At 48.4% G+C, this 15,458-nt stretch overlaps 1 protein-coding gene across 2 annotated transcripts in view; it reads right to left on the minus strand.

The window, feature by feature from the left end:
- Nucleotides 1-15,458, minus strand: part of TBX15 (T-box transcription factor 15) — a 251,478-nt gene that overhangs the window by 43,380 nt on the left and 192,640 nt on the right. For both annotated transcript variants that reach the window (XM_078656352.1, XM_078656354.1), the window contains one exon: nucleotides 7,479-7,646. In XM_078656352.1, the coding sequence (XP_078512478.1) occupies nucleotides 7,479-7,646 (168 nt within the window). The remainder of the gene's footprint in view (nucleotides 1-7,478; nucleotides 7,647-15,458) is intronic.

Consider the following 15,458-nt stretch of genomic DNA (forward strand, 5'->3'; position numbering starts at 1 on the left):
CTGACACTGTCGCGGCCTGACCAAGCTGAACCATCTTCGAGGCCCTGCTGAAGCTGTCGCGGCCTAACCAAGCTGAACCATCTTCGAGGCCCTGCTGACGCTGTCGCGGCCTGACCGAACGGAACCACCTTCGAGGCCCTGCTGACGCTGTCGCGGCCTGACCAAGCTGAACCATCTTCGAGGCCCTGCTGACGCTGTCGCGGCCTGACCAAGCTGAACCATCTTCGAGGCCCTGCTGACGCTGTCGCGGCCTGACCAAGCTGAACAATCTTCGAGGCCCTGCTGATGCTGTCGCGGCCTGACCCCGTGAACTATCCACGCACCCGTTGGTGCCAAGACTGTCCCGCTACCCCCCTTACCCCCGAAACCGAGACTTTACGGATCCCTCGATCCCTGCCTGCTAACCGGCCAAGAACGTGCCTTCCTTTTATTATATAAAACTACTTGTGAATACTCTTTCGTGTGGTGTCCATCTGTAGTAGTGTGATTGCTCAGCTGTTACGATTGTAGAAGAGGAGCCTCGCCAAGGAGGCCTCCCTACGGCGCTCGGCCTATTCCATAGAGGGAGGGGTCTCGGGGCGGACAGTCAGACATCTTCTGTCCCCCCCTGGGACCGCCTTTCTAACAACGATCATCTGTAGAGAGGCAGTTGAAAGGAGCGAGACAAGTTTCCGTAGCTGTCTCAGAAGCCCTATGCAGGTGCCGACCACTGTGGTGACTTGGATAGCCATGGAGAGCTATGAGTCAAGTTTAACCTCTTCGAGCTGATCTCGTCATGAGCCACGGCGCTCCGGTGCTCATGACGAGCTCAGCTCGTCATGAGCCGTGGAACGCTCAGGTGCGGGAAGAATTCCCTTCCTGTGCTGAGCGTTCCACGGCAGGTAAGGCACCTGTGACGAGCTGAGCTCGTCATGAGCACAGGAGCGCCGTGCCTCATGACGAGCTCAGCTCGTCATGAGCATGCGGCACTGTGCGCGCCGCCCTCCCCCCCAGCACAGCGGGGGATTAACCCCCGCAGCGAAGGGGTTAATGCCAAGGCTATTCACAGCAATTGCTGGGGTGGGGGTGGCACCCAGCTCCTGGGGCCAACAATTATTGCTCCACGGGTTGCCTTTTGTAGGGATGACAAGGACTTCCGTTTTCTCAGGATTGATTTCTAATGAGTTTGCGGTCACCAGTTTACTGTAAATCTATGGATAGTTTGTGCCGCTTCCTGGGCATGGGTGGAGTTATCAATCCAGAAGATGACCTGGGTGTCATCTGCATAATTGAAGACACGGCGGTCCATATGGGCTAGGGCTGTCACCAGGGGCTGTAGGTAGATGTTGCAGAGGAGCGGGGACAGTGCAGAGCCCTGCGGTACGCCACAGTTGAGTCTCCACTGTCTGATACCCGTTCCCCTAGCTGAATCCTCTGAGACCGCCTTGTCAGGAAGGATTTTAGCCACCAATGTGCCGGCCCCTGGATACCTAGGGCCGTTAATCGATCCAGTAGCCGGGTGTGGTTACCCGTATCAAACACCGCTGATAGGTCTAATAGGATCAGGGCGCTCGGTTGCTTATTATCAGCCATGGTTCTGAGGTCGTCGAGGACGGAGCGCATCACCAGTTCGGTGCTATGGTGAGCCCTAAAACCCGCTTGTTGCATTTGGAGTAGTTGGTGTTCTTCCAGGAAAAGTGAGAGAGCTTTGAGAACATGTTGTTCTACCACTTTCGCCGAGAAGGGAATCTGGGAAATAGGCCTATAGTTCTTGTGGATAGCTGCATCAGCTCTCGTTTTTTTTAGATGGGGGATTACTCTATCTTCCTTCAGGCTGGAGGGTCGGTGGCCGGTCTCCAGGGAGTTGTTCAATAGCGAGAGAAACTGTTTTTCCAGGTCAGGAAAGGCCATTCGGAAAATCCTCTGGGCATGGGTCAGCAGGGGAACCTGATTTGATCCGATTCATCAATTGTGTCAGTGATGTGGATTCCAGTAGAGGGAAGGCAGTGAGTTGGTTGCCAGGGGTGGGGGGGGGCTGTTGTTGAACTATGGAGTTCTGATTGGTGGGGGTGTTGTCGATCTCGGAGATGATATCCCTGACTTTTTGCAGGATGTAGGTTTGGAAAGTATTGCAGTCTAGGGATGAATCTGCAGCTTTCACTTCGGATGTTTGGCTGAGTTCGTTCAATATTTTGAAGGTCTCTTTCTGCTTGTTTGGAGCGATGGAGATTGTCGCCTCATAGTATTCAGCCTTCCTGCCAATAATGGATTTTTTATATAGAGTGAGTCAGGATTTATATGTCGCCAGCTCCTCTGGCTCGTAGGCTTTCCGCCATCGCCTCTCGGCGTGGTGGAGGCTTTGCTTTAGTTCCCTCAAGCTCTCATTAAACCAGGGGGCCCCCTTCCCTGTATTTCTCACTCTAATTCTTCTCTCCGGGGCCACTTTGTCTATGACTCGGCGTAAGGCGTTAGTCAGGACTTCGCTCTCCTGGTCTAAATTTCCTGATTTGAACGTGGGCGTCTAGGGGGACCTAGGTAGAGTTTCGACTAGGTTGTCGGCATCAATTTTCTTCCAGTTGCGCACCTTACTCCAATCTGGGGGTGGCTGTAATAGTTGGCCGTCCATTGGGACCCAACAGCTAAGAAGAGCGTGGTGTGATCAAGCGCAGGGGCTGGTATCTGTTAAACTGGCCCATAGTTGCGAGGTCCAGATGAGCTCAAGGGTGTGCCCTTTTAAGTGGGTAGAGGCATCCACTAGTCGGTGGAGCCCCATTGCGCACATTCCGGTCTCAAACTGGCTAGCGGGCGGCTCTTTCGGGACAGTATCCCAGTGATAATTAAAATCACCTGTTACAAGAAGTCATTTGTACAGAGAGCAAAGATCAGTAACAATTTCCATAAATAGTTTGTTAAAGCTAGGGGTTAGCCGTGCGGGGCGGTATGCGACCAACATTAATAGGCAGGATGATTTGAATGGAATTTTGACCCCTAATATGTGGGTCTGGTCAATACTCTCTGCCACTATTTTAGTGGCCTTTATCCGCTTATTAAAAAGAATGGCTATTCCCCCTCCCCGGGCATTTCCTTGTCTATGGTGCCAGAAAGCATGAAAGTTCCCTAGAAGGGCAGCGATGAGATCTGGGACTAAGGTATCACTAACCAGGTTTCCGTGAGAGCCAGGATGTCTATATCTCCGTCCTGGAGGAGTGAGAAGACTTCCAGGTGGTGCTTCTGTAAGGATCGAGTATTTAGGACTGCCACTTTCAGGCCGGGTGGGTTACTGGGTGTGTTGCTGATATTGGGGGGTGGGCTTGGAGTATTGTTGTAGTTACACCTCAACAGATTTTCAGCTCTCAGCTCACCTACAACACTTTCCCTGAGGACGAGGCTTCCTGAGGCAAGAGTGTGCAAGTCTGCCTCTGAGTAAGTCTGAATTTGATCAGGGGTTCTGGCCCCTGGCCCCAGTCGGTCGTGGAGAGGCGCTGACGGGCTTGCCTTAGGCGTGGCTTCGATGCGCCAGCGGCGCACCCACTGCGCCCGTCCGCTGCGCGTTGAGGCAGGCATCGGTTTTTTATGGGCAAGGTGTGCAGCTAGACTGCTGACCTCCGCCGCATTTTACCGGAAGTATGCTAGTAGCACTTTGTGTTTGTGTCGCAAAAGTGACGCAAGCCAGCACAAAATGTTTTTTATTATTTGCCTAAGAATAACGCAAAGTATTGCAAAGCGCTGCTTTGTGTTGCTTTGCATCAAGAAGGCGATACATGGACTTTTTGATGCAAACCCTCTCTATCAAAAGTGCGAGACAGGGTTTTAGCATCAAAAATTAACGCCATTTGAAAGTAAGCGTTAAAAAGATAAGTATTTCCATTTCTGCTTCCTTCTCTGACTTTGCATGTGTGCTGCACTGTGCAACACACATACACAGTGGGAAACATTTTTAAAGTTGCCTAGGCATAGTATTTTGTACTGGAAGGGAACCCTTTCAATGCAAAACCTATGCTAGTCTCAGGCATACACCGTTGCGCTGTGGCGCTAAGGTGTGTACATGGCGCACGGCAGCAAAATTCTGTGCCGTGCAAGGTACAGGGAAGGAGAGAGACATATCTATGTTAATATGGCACTGTCCTGCTCCCTCTCTGTCCAATAATTGTTTTTTTTCATTTGTCACCTCGAGTGAGACGGGTATGCTCAGACGTGGGTCCTGTGCTCTCACTGCCACTGGAGTCAAGCTATCCTGGCTGATGAGGGTTGAAAGCCCGAAACCGGTCCTAGGATGCTTGTTTCTAGTCCATGTAGGACCTGGACTGGCAGTTCGGGCTGGACTGTTCCCATTGGGCGCAGGGTCAAGACTGATTTGCATATGGCTTGGACCAAACTGGAATGGCATGGGGAGCAAAAAAACGATAGATTTAGGCCCAGATCTCTGTACTGGGGTGAATGTATGACATTGTTCTACATTCTGTCCATCAGTTGTTTTTTTTGCATTTGTCACCCCGAGTGGGACGGGTATGCTCAGACATGAGTCCCGTGCTCTCCATGCTACTGGAGTCAAGCTATCCAGGCTGATGAAGGCTGATAGCCAGAAACCGGTCCCAGGATGCTTGATTCCGGTCCAGGGAGGACCTGCTCTGGTAGTTCGGGCTGGACTGTTCCCATTGGGCGCAGGGTCAAGACTGATTTGCATATGGCTGGGTCCAAACTGGAAAGGCATGGTGAGCAAACAAACTATGGATTTAGTCCCAGATCTCTGTACTGGGGTGAATGTATGACATTGTTCTGCATTCTGTCCATCAACTGTCTTACTGCATTTGTCAACCCGAGTTGGACGGGTATGCCCAGACGTGGGTCCCATGCTCTCTATGCCACTGGAGTCAAGCAATTCTGGCTGATGAAAGCCCGAAACCGGTCCTTGGATGCTTATTTCCAGTCCAGGGAGGACCTGGCTTGGCAGTTCGGGCTGGACTGTTCCCATTGGGCGCAGGGTCAAGACTGATTTGCATATGGCTGGGATCAAACTGGAATGGCACGGTGAGCAAAAAAACAATAGATTTAGGCCCAGATCTCTGTACTAGGGTGAATGTATGACAATGTTCTGCATTCTGTCCATCAATTGTTCTTTTTGCAACAACCCTCCCTGTCACGCAGCGCAGCATTTTCAGCTGCTGTGCTGCGTTGGGTGACACTTTAGTAAATATACCCCTTTATTTAATCCATGCCTCAGTTACTCCCATGCTGGTTAGTTATGTCAACAGGAGGTAGGTTAGCTCCACTAGCAGCCAATTTGCACCACTGGAACAAAGCTTGCGTTAGGCTCAGTCAATTAGCTCACCTAGCAGCCAGTTTGCACCACCGGAAGGCAGCTTGCTCCACAGTCAGTCAGTTAGCCCCAATAGCAGCCAGTTTGCACCACTGGATGTCAACTTCCTCCACAGCCAGATAGCTCCAATAGCAGAAACGTTGCACCACTGGATGTCAACTTGCTCCACAGTCAGTTAGCTCAACTAGCAGCCAGTTTGCTTCACTGGATGTCACATTGCTCCACAGTTAGTTAGCTCCAACCAGTGGTGGTTGCAGTATCCAACACTTGAGGTCAGCTTGCTGCACAGTCTTTCAGTTAGCTCCACTAGCAGTCAATTTGCACCACTGGAAGTCAGTTTATTTCACTGAAAATCTGTTTGCTCCATTGACGGACAGTTCGTTTGTTGCCTGGTCAGCTAGTTCCACTGGTGGACAGCTTATTGAACCCGTGAGTTTGGTGAGCCAGTTTGTTCCCTTGCTGGTTAGTACTATTGGCTGGTGGTCAGTTAGTCCCACAGGCAGTCAGTTTGTTCCCTTGCTGGTTAGTTGTATTGACAGGTAGTCAATTAGTCCCACTGGCAGCCAGTGTGTTCCCTTGCTGGTTAGTTGTATTGCCTGGTGGTCAGTTAGTCCTACTGGCAGTCAGTTTGGTCCCTTGCTGGTTAGTTTTATTGGCTGGTGGTCAGTTAGTCCCACTGGCAGCCAGTGTGTTTCCTTGCTGGTTAGTTGTATTGCCTGGTGGTCAGTTAGTCTCACTGGCAGCCAGTGTGTTTCCTTGCTGGTTAGTTGTATTGCCTGGTGGTCAGTTAGTCTCACTGGCAGCCAGTGTATTTCCTTGCTGGTTAGTTGTATTGCCTGGTGGTCAGTTAGTCTCACTGGCAGCCAGTGTGTTTCCTTGCTGGTTAGTTGTATTGCCTGGTGGTCAGTTAGTCCCACTGGCAGCCAGCGTGTTTCCTTGCTGGTTAGTTGTATTGCCTGGTGGTCAGTTAGTCTCACTGGCAGCCAGTGTGTTTCCTTGCTGGTTAGTTGTATTGCCTGGTGGTCAGTTAGTCTCACTGGCAGCCAGTGTGTTTCCTTGCTGGTTAGTTGTATTGCCTGGTGGTCAGTTAGTCCTACTGGCAGTCAGTTTGGTCCCTTGCTGGTTAGTTTTATTGGCTGGTGGTCAGTTAGTCCCACTGGCAGCCAGTGTGTTTCCTTGCTGGTTAGTTGTATTGCCTGGTGGTCAGTTAGTCTCACTGGCAGCCAGTGTGTTTCCTTGCTGGTTAGTTGTATTGCCTGGTGGTCAGTTAGTCTCACTGGCAGCCAGTGTGTTTCCTTGCTGGTTAGTTGTATTGCCTGGTGGTCAGTTAGTCCCACTGGCAGCCAGTGTGTTTCCTTGCTGGTTAGTTGTATTGCCTGGTGGTCAGTTAGTCTCACTGGCAGCCAGTGTGTTTCCTTGCTGGTTAGTTGTATTGCCTGGTGGTCAGTTAGTCTCACTGGCAGCCAGTGTGTTTCCTTGCTGGTTAGTTGTATTGCCTGGTGGTCAGTTAGTCCCACTGGCAGCCAGTGTGTTTCCTTGCTGGTTAGTTGTATTGCCTGGTGGTCAGTTAGTCTCACTGGCAGCCAGTGTGTTTCCTTGCTGGTTAGTTGTATTGCCTGGTGGTCAGTTAGTCTCACTGGCAGCCAGTGTGTTTCCTTGCTGGTTAGTTGTATTGCCTGGTGGTCAGTTAGTCCCACTGGCAGCCAGTGTGTTTCCTTGCTGGTTAGTTGTATTGCCTGGTGGTCAGTTAGTCTCACTGGCAGCCAGTGTGTTTCCTTGCTGGTTAGTTGTATTGCCTGGTGGTCAGTTAGTCCCACTGGCAGCCAGTGTGTTTCCTTGCTGGTTAGTTGTATTGCCTGGTGGTCAGTTAGTCTCACTGGCAGCCAGTGTGTTTCCTTGCTGGTTAGTTGTATTGCCTGGTGGTCAGTTAGTCTCACTGGCAGCCAGTGTGTTTCCTTGCTGGTTAGTTGTATTGCCTGGTGGTCAGTTAGTCCCACTGGCAGCCAGTGTGTTTCCTTGCTGGTTAGTTGTTTAGATGTTGGTTCTGTGGACAGTGGTGTGGTACATCAGTAACGTGTGAAAACAGAAATCAAACCCACCGTGGCTCACTTGCTGGTTCTAGTGACAGTGGTGGGTGCACAGGTATCTTGTGAGTACAGACCTTAAACCCGCCCTGGCTCACCTGCTGGTTCTGGTAGGCGGTGACCGTGGTGAAAACCGTCTCCGAGAAGGTGAAGGTCTTCACTCCATCTCCTACCGGGACAGGCTTAGTGGGTGAGAGGTCGCTGCTGAAGTCCTTCCGGATCACATGCACCCGGGGTTGGTACTTGTGCATGGAGTGCAGGATAATCTAGGGAGATAAAAACAGAACTTAAACAGATTCCCCATATTCTTGCACTTTCGTACAACCATAAATGACTCCGATTTCTCCTTGGAGTGAGAATTGAGCCAACGTGACTCATTTTTTTGGGAAACTCCTGAGCCAAGTCTCCCATCTGGGAGGCCTTTGAAGAATTAAAGTGAGATTGGCTGTGACTGCATGTAACTCCTGAAGCACTAGGTTCACAAGTGCTTCCCGAACTCTCCTCATTGAGACTTTGATATTTGAGTGTTTACATTTCTTGCACTTGAAGCCTGTGGAAGGCAGAGGCGCTTCACGTCACACACGGTCTGTTCAGCAGATGCTACTAGTCATCTCTTACAAAGGACTGAGCCGGTTGAGGCCTGAGTTCTAACTAGAACCAGGAGACAAGAGTACCAGTCATGTGAAATCAGGAGACACGAGTACCAGTCACGTGAAATCAAGAGACACGAGTACCAGGCACGTGAAATTAGGAGACAAGAGTACCAGTCATGTGAAATTAGGAGACACGAGTACCAGTCATGTGAAATTAGGAGACACGAGTACCAGGCACGTGAAATCAGGAGACACGAGTACCAGGCACGTGAAATCAGGAGACACGAGTACCAGTCATGTGAAATCAGGAGACAAGAGTACCAGTCATGTGAAATTAGGAGACACGAGTACCAGTCACGTGAAATCAGGAGACACGAGTACCATTCACGTGAAATCAGGAGACACGAGTACCAGTCACGTGAAATCAGGAGACACGAGTACCAGTCATGTGAAATTGGGAGACAAGAGTACCAGTCATGTGAAATTAGGAGACACGAGTACCAGGCACGTGAAATCAGGAGACATGAGTACCAGGCACGTGAAATCAGGAGACACGAGTACCAGTCATGTGAAATCAGGAGACACGAGTACCAGGCACGTGAAATCAGGAGACACGAGTACCAGGCACATGAAATCAGGAGACACGAGTACCAGTCACGTGAAATCAGGAGACATGAGTACCAGTCATGTGAAATCAGGAGACATGAGTACCAGTCACGTGAAATCAAGAGACACGAGTACCAGGCACGTGAAATCAGGAGACACGAGTACCAGGCACGTGAAATCAGGAGACACGAGTACCAGTCACGTGAAATCAGGAGACATGAGTACCAGTCACGTGAAATCAAGAGACACGAGTACCAGTCACGTGAAATTAGGAGACAAGAGTACCAGTCATGTGAAATTAGGAGACACGAGTACCAGGCACGTGAAATCAGAAGACACGAGTACCAGGCACGTGAAATCAGGAGACACGAGTACCAGTCACGTGAAATCAGGAGACACGAGTACCAGTCATATGAAATCAAGAGACACGAGTACCAGTCACATGAAATCAGGAGACACGAGTACCAGGCACGTGAAATCAGGAGACACGAGTACCAGTCATATGAAATCAAGAGACACGAGTACCAGTCACGTGAAATCAGGAGACATGAGTACCAGTCACGTGAAATCGAGAGACACGAGTACCAGGCACGTGAAATCAGGAGACACGAGTACCAGGCACGTGAAATCAGGAGACACGAGTACCAGTCACGTGAAATCAGGAGACATGAGTACCAGTCACGTGAAATCAAGAGACACGAGTACCAGTCACGTGAAATTAGGAGACAAGAGTACCAGTCATGTGAAATTAGGAGACACGAGTACCAGGCACGTGAAATCAGAAGACACGAGTACCAGGCACGTGAAATCAGGAGACACGAGTACCAGTCACGTGAAATCAGGAGACACGAGTACCAGTCATATGAAATCAAGAGACACGAGTACCAGTCACGTGAAATCAGGAGACACGAGTACCAGGCACGTGAAATCAGGAGACACGAGTACCAGTCATATGAAATCAAGAGACACGAGTACCAGTCACGTGAAATCAGGAGACATGAGTACCATTCACGTGAAATCAGGAGACACGAGTACCAGTCACGTGAAATCAAGAGACACGAGTACCAGTCACGTGAAATTAGGAGACAAGAGTACCAGTCATGTGAAATCAGGAGACACGAGTACCAGTCATGTGAAATTAGGAGACACGAGTACCAATCATATGAAATCAAGAGACACGAGTACCAGTCACGTGAAATCAGGATACACGAGTACCAGGCATGTGAAATCAAGGGACACTAGTACCAGTCACGTGAAATCAGGAGACACGAGTACCAGGCATGTGAAATCAAGAGACACGAGTACCAGTCACGTGAAATCAGGAGACATGAGTACCAGTCATGTGAAATCAGGAGACATGAGTACCAGTCACGTGAAATCAAGAGACACGAGTACCAGTCATATGAAATCAAGAGACACGAGTACCAGTCACGTGAAATCAGGAGACATGAGTACCAGTCACGTGAAATTAGGAGACAAGAGTACCAGTCATGTGAAATTAGGAGACACGAGTACCAGGCACATGAAATCAGGAGACACGAGTACCAGTCACGTGAAATCAGGAGACACGATTACTAGTCATATGAAGTCAGGAGACACGAGTACCAGTCATTTGAAATCAGGAGACACGAGTACCAGTCATATGAAGTCAGGAGACACGGGTACCAGTTACGTGAAATCAGGAGACACGAGTACCAGTCACGTGAAATCAGGAGACATGAGTACCAGTCATGTGAAATCAGGAGACACGAGTACCAGTCATATGAAATCAAGAGACACGAGTACCAGTCACGTGAAATCAGGAGACATGAATACCAGTCACGTGAAATTAGGAGACAAGAGTACCAGTCATGTGAAATTAGGAGACACGAGTACCAGGCACGTGAAATCAGGAGACACGAGTACCAGGCACGTGAAATCAGGAGACACGAGTACCAGTCATATGAAGTCAGGAGACACGAGTACCAGTCATTTGAAATCAGGAGACACGAGTACCAGTCATATGAAGTCAGGAGACACGAGTACCAGTTACGTGAAATCGGGAGACACGAGTACCAGTCATATGAAGTCAGGAGACACGAGTACCAGTCATTTGAAATCAGGAGACATGAGTACCAGTCACGTGAAATCAGGAGACATGAGTACCAGTCATGTGAAATCAGGAGACACCAGTACCAGTCACGTGAAATCAAGAGACACGAGTACCAGTCACGTGAAATTAGGAGACAAGAGTACCAGTCATGTGAAATTAGGAGACACGAGTACCAGGCACGTGAAATCAGGAGACACGAGTACCAGGCATGTGAAATCAGGAGACACGAGTACCAGTCACGTGAAATCAGGAGACACGAGTACCTGTCATATGAAGTCAGGAGACACGAGTACCAGTCATTTGAAATCAGGAGACACGAGTACCAGTCATATGAAGTCAGGAGACACGAGTACCAGTCATTTGAAATCAGGAGACACGAGTACCAGTCACGTGAAGTCAGGAGTCACGAGTACCAGTCATTTGAAATCAGGAGACACGAGTACCAGTCATATGAAATCAAGAGACACGAGTACCAGTCACGTGAAATCAGGAGACACGAGTACCAGGCACGTGAAAATAGGAGACATGAGTACCAGTCACGTGAAATCAGGAGACATGAGTACCAGTCATGTGAAATCAGGAGACACGAGTACCAGTCACGTGAAATCAGGAGACACGAGTACCAGTCACGTGAAATTAAGAGACACGAGTACCAGTCACATGAAATCAAGAGACACGAGTACCAGTCACGTGAAATCAAGAGACACGAGTACCAGTCACGTGAAATCAAGAGACACGAGTACCAGTCACGTGAAATTAGGAGACAAGAGTACCAGTCATGTGAAATTAGGAGACACGAGTACCAGGCACGTGAAATCAGGAGACACGAGTACCAGGCACGTGAAATCAGGAGACACGAGTACCAGTCACGTGAAATCAGGAGACACGAGTACCAGTCATATGAAATCAAGAGACACGAGTACCAGTCACGTGAAATCAGGAGACACGAGCACCAGGCATGTGAAATCAGGAGACACGAGTACCAGTCATATGAAATCAAGAGACACGAGTACCAGTCACGTGAAATCAGGAGACATGAGTACCAGTCATGTGAAATCAGGAGACACCAGTACCAGTCACGTGAAATCAAGAGACACGAGTACCAGTCATATGAAATCAAGAGACACGAGTACCAGTCACGTGAAATCAGGAGACATGAGTACCAGTCACGTGAAATTAGGAGACAAGAGTACCAGTCATGTGAAATTAGGAGACACGAGTACCAGGCACGTGAAATCAGGAGACACGAGTACCAGGCACGTGAAATCAGGAGACACGAGTACCAGTCACGTGAAATCAGGAGACACGAGTACCTGTCATATGAAGTCAGGAGACACGAGTACCAGTCATTTGAAATCAGGAGACACGAGTACCAGTCATATGAAGTCAGGAGACACGAGTACCAGTCATTTGAAATCAGGAGACACGAGTACCAGTCACGTGAAGTCAGGAGTCACGAGTACCAGTCATTTGAAATCAGGAGACACGAGTACCAGTCATATGAAATCAAGAGACACGAGTACCAGTCACGTGAAATCAGGAGACACGAGTACCAGGCACGTGAAAATAGGAGACATGAGTACCAGTCACGTGAAATCAGGAGACATGAGTACCAGTCACGTGAAATCAGGAGACACGAGTACCAGTCACGTGAAATCAGGAGACACGAGTACCAGTCACGTGAAATTAAGAGACACGAGTACCAGTCACATGAAATCAAGAGACACGAGTACCAGTCACGTGAAATCAAGAGACACGAGTACCAGTCACGTGAAATCAAGAGACACGAGTACCAGTCACGTGAAATTAGGAGACAAGAGTACCAGTCATGTGAAATTAGGAGACACGAGTACCAGGCACGTGAAATCAGGAGACACGAGTACCAGGCACGTGAAATCAGGAGACACGAGTACCAGTCACGTGAAATCAGGAGACACGAGTACCAGTCATATGAAATCAAGAGACACGAGTACCAGTCACGTGAAATCAGGAGACACGCGTACCAGGCATGTGAAATCAGGAGACACGAGTACCAGTCATATGAAATCAAGAGACACGAGTACCAGTCACGTGAAATCAGGAGACATGAGTACCATTCACGTGAAATCAGGAGACACGAGTACCAGTCATGTGAAATCAAGAGACACGAGTACCAGTCACGTGAAATTAGGAGACAAGAGTACCAGTCATGTGAAATCAGGAGACACGAGTACCAGTCATGTGAAATTAGGAGACACGAGTACCAATCATATGAAATCAAGAGACACGAGTACCAGTCACGTGAAATCAGGAGACACGAGTACCAGTCACGTGAAATCAGGAGACATGAGTACCAGTCACGTGAAATCAGGAGATACGAGTACCAGTCACGTGAAATCAAGAGACACAAGTACCAGTCACGTGAAGTTTGGAAACAAGAGTACCGGTCATGTGAAATCAGGAGACACGAGTACCAGTCACGTGAAAGCAGGAGACACGAGTACCAGGCACGTGAAATCAGGAGACACGAGTACCAGTCACGTGAAATCAGGAGACACGAGTACCAGTCACGTGAAATCAAGAGACACGAGTACCAGTCACGTGAAATCAGGAGACCGAGTACCAGGCAAGTGAAATCAGGAGACACGAGTACAAGTCACGTGAAATCAAGAGACACGAGTACCAGTCACGTGAAATCAAGAGACACGAGAACCAGTCACGTGAAATCAGGAGACCGAGTACCAGGCAAGTGAAATCAGGAGACACGAGTACCAGGCAAGTGAAATCAAGAGACACGAGTACCAGTCACGTGAAATCAGGAGACACGAATACCAGTCACGTGAAATCAGGAAACACGAGTACCAATCATATGAAATTAGGAGACAAGAGTACCAGTCAAATGAAATCAGGAGACATGAGTACCAGTCACGTGAAATCAAGAGACACGAGTACCAGTCAGGCGAAATGAGGAGACATGCATTCTAACTCCATGCACCCAGGAGACTTGAGTTGCAGGTGCAGTACAGAAAGGTGGCATGGATTTTATTTACTGATGTATTTATTTACTGGGTTTTGTACAGCTCTGTGTGTCACATTTCAGATACTTCAGTGCTTAGGTGATGAGACAGATACAGTCTTGAGGGATTAAGGATGCAGTTAGAGATGAGCTGAATGCAACCCTTGTTTGATGCAGAGCAAGTTAAAGTTGAATCTACAGAGGTGAGTGTTGAGAAATGTTCTGAACCCATTGTAGTTAGTTTCAAGTCTCTGGCTTAAGTTTCTTGTGTTTCTCTTGGGGACTCAGTTGAGCCCCCACAAACTGCTTCTTTTATATTTACTAATATTTATTTACGTCTCTGGTTATTTTATGTTACGATGTAAAGAATATATATAGATGTCCAGTCTCTAGAATCTGCATTTCTGGTACTGTTGACCTTTCAAATTAAAATACAAATACAACCTGGGGTTTCTACTCTCAAGGATTTTCCTCCAAGTTCCAGCTCCTGAAGTGTCGTTGGTTAATCGGATTTGCAGATGCTGAGCGAAGGTCTCATGGTGTGGCACATTCGATCAGACATGTTTCTTCTATTCCCAGAACCTCAGTTTTGTCTCAGTTAATGGAGAAGAGGTTCTCCTTCCTACGATGGACCACAAAGCACAAGGCAATGCTGGCTCTTTCCCCTGGGCCTGTTACCCAGTCCTAGGTGGCTCTGAGAGTCATCTCTGGATGTATGGAGGGTCGACGATGCGTCTCTTGCACTATGCCCGGAGGAGTATACCAAGGTTAAAACGTAGCTAGGACACGCATGATTCTTGGGGGATGCTACAACACTGGGTGAGCAGATGACTTCACCGACCCAATCCTGACTTTTTGGATGAGGTTGGTAAAATGACTGAATCCCTCCCTGAGCAGGTCTAGATAAGCCCACCCCGGTTGCCCTACGCCGTTCCAGCAGTACTGAGTAGTGAAGAGAGTTGTGGCCAGCAGCGAGCCAATCCGAGGTGGCTCCATGTTGTCCATGGAGAAGGGAAGCTCTACCTTCGTGTTGACTGGAGTGGAATCAACGCCCCTCGCAAGCCTGACGCTGGTTCAAGGACCTTCTGAGTCTTGGAGGCCGTCTTGTTGAGCAAACTGCCCAATGGCTGGAAACGCAGCCTGATCATCGAGAACTATAGCGTGCTCTAAAGATCTGGCCTTATCCCTGTCCATCGGCTTCACAGCATTAAGAGCACTCGCACCAAGATGCGTCAGTGATAGTGTGCTTGTTAAATAATAAAAAATAAGAAATGGAATTTGTAGGATAACGTATGCAAAGATGTCATTGTTGCGGGGGTTTCTTGATGCGTGTGTGTGGGTTTTGTGTGGGTCCCACCTGGAATTCTGAAGATGGAGGTTGCTGCGGGATTTTAGAGTTTGAGGAACTTTCTAGGTCTGTTGAGTAAGTTTCCTAGAGTTGAAGGTACATTCCAGGTCAGTTGGGGAAGTTTTCTAGGGTTGGAGGGGTGCAGCGACAGAATATCAAGTCAAAAATATCGATTTGCACAAATATTGAGTCATAAATATCATGGGTCAGGAATACTGACAGACAAATTTTCGTGGTCAAGAATATCGATTTTTGGTAAGTAATATCAATGTTAAAAATATTGAAGTGTTTAATATCGTTTACAAACATATCATTGTTAAAATATTGATTTTTTTAATAATGTTATGTTATGTTATTTAGTATATATTTTATATGAATGAGATGTATGTTTTTTTGTTTAAGTATTGTTTGTATTTTTATTGTATGTGTTAAAATTGTAATAGT

This window comes from Lissotriton helveticus, chromosome 8, assembly GCF_964261635.1.
Source record: "Lissotriton helveticus chromosome 8, aLisHel1.1, whole genome shotgun sequence".
Classification (NCBI taxonomy): Eukaryota; Metazoa; Chordata; class Amphibia; order Caudata; family Salamandridae; genus Lissotriton; species Lissotriton helveticus.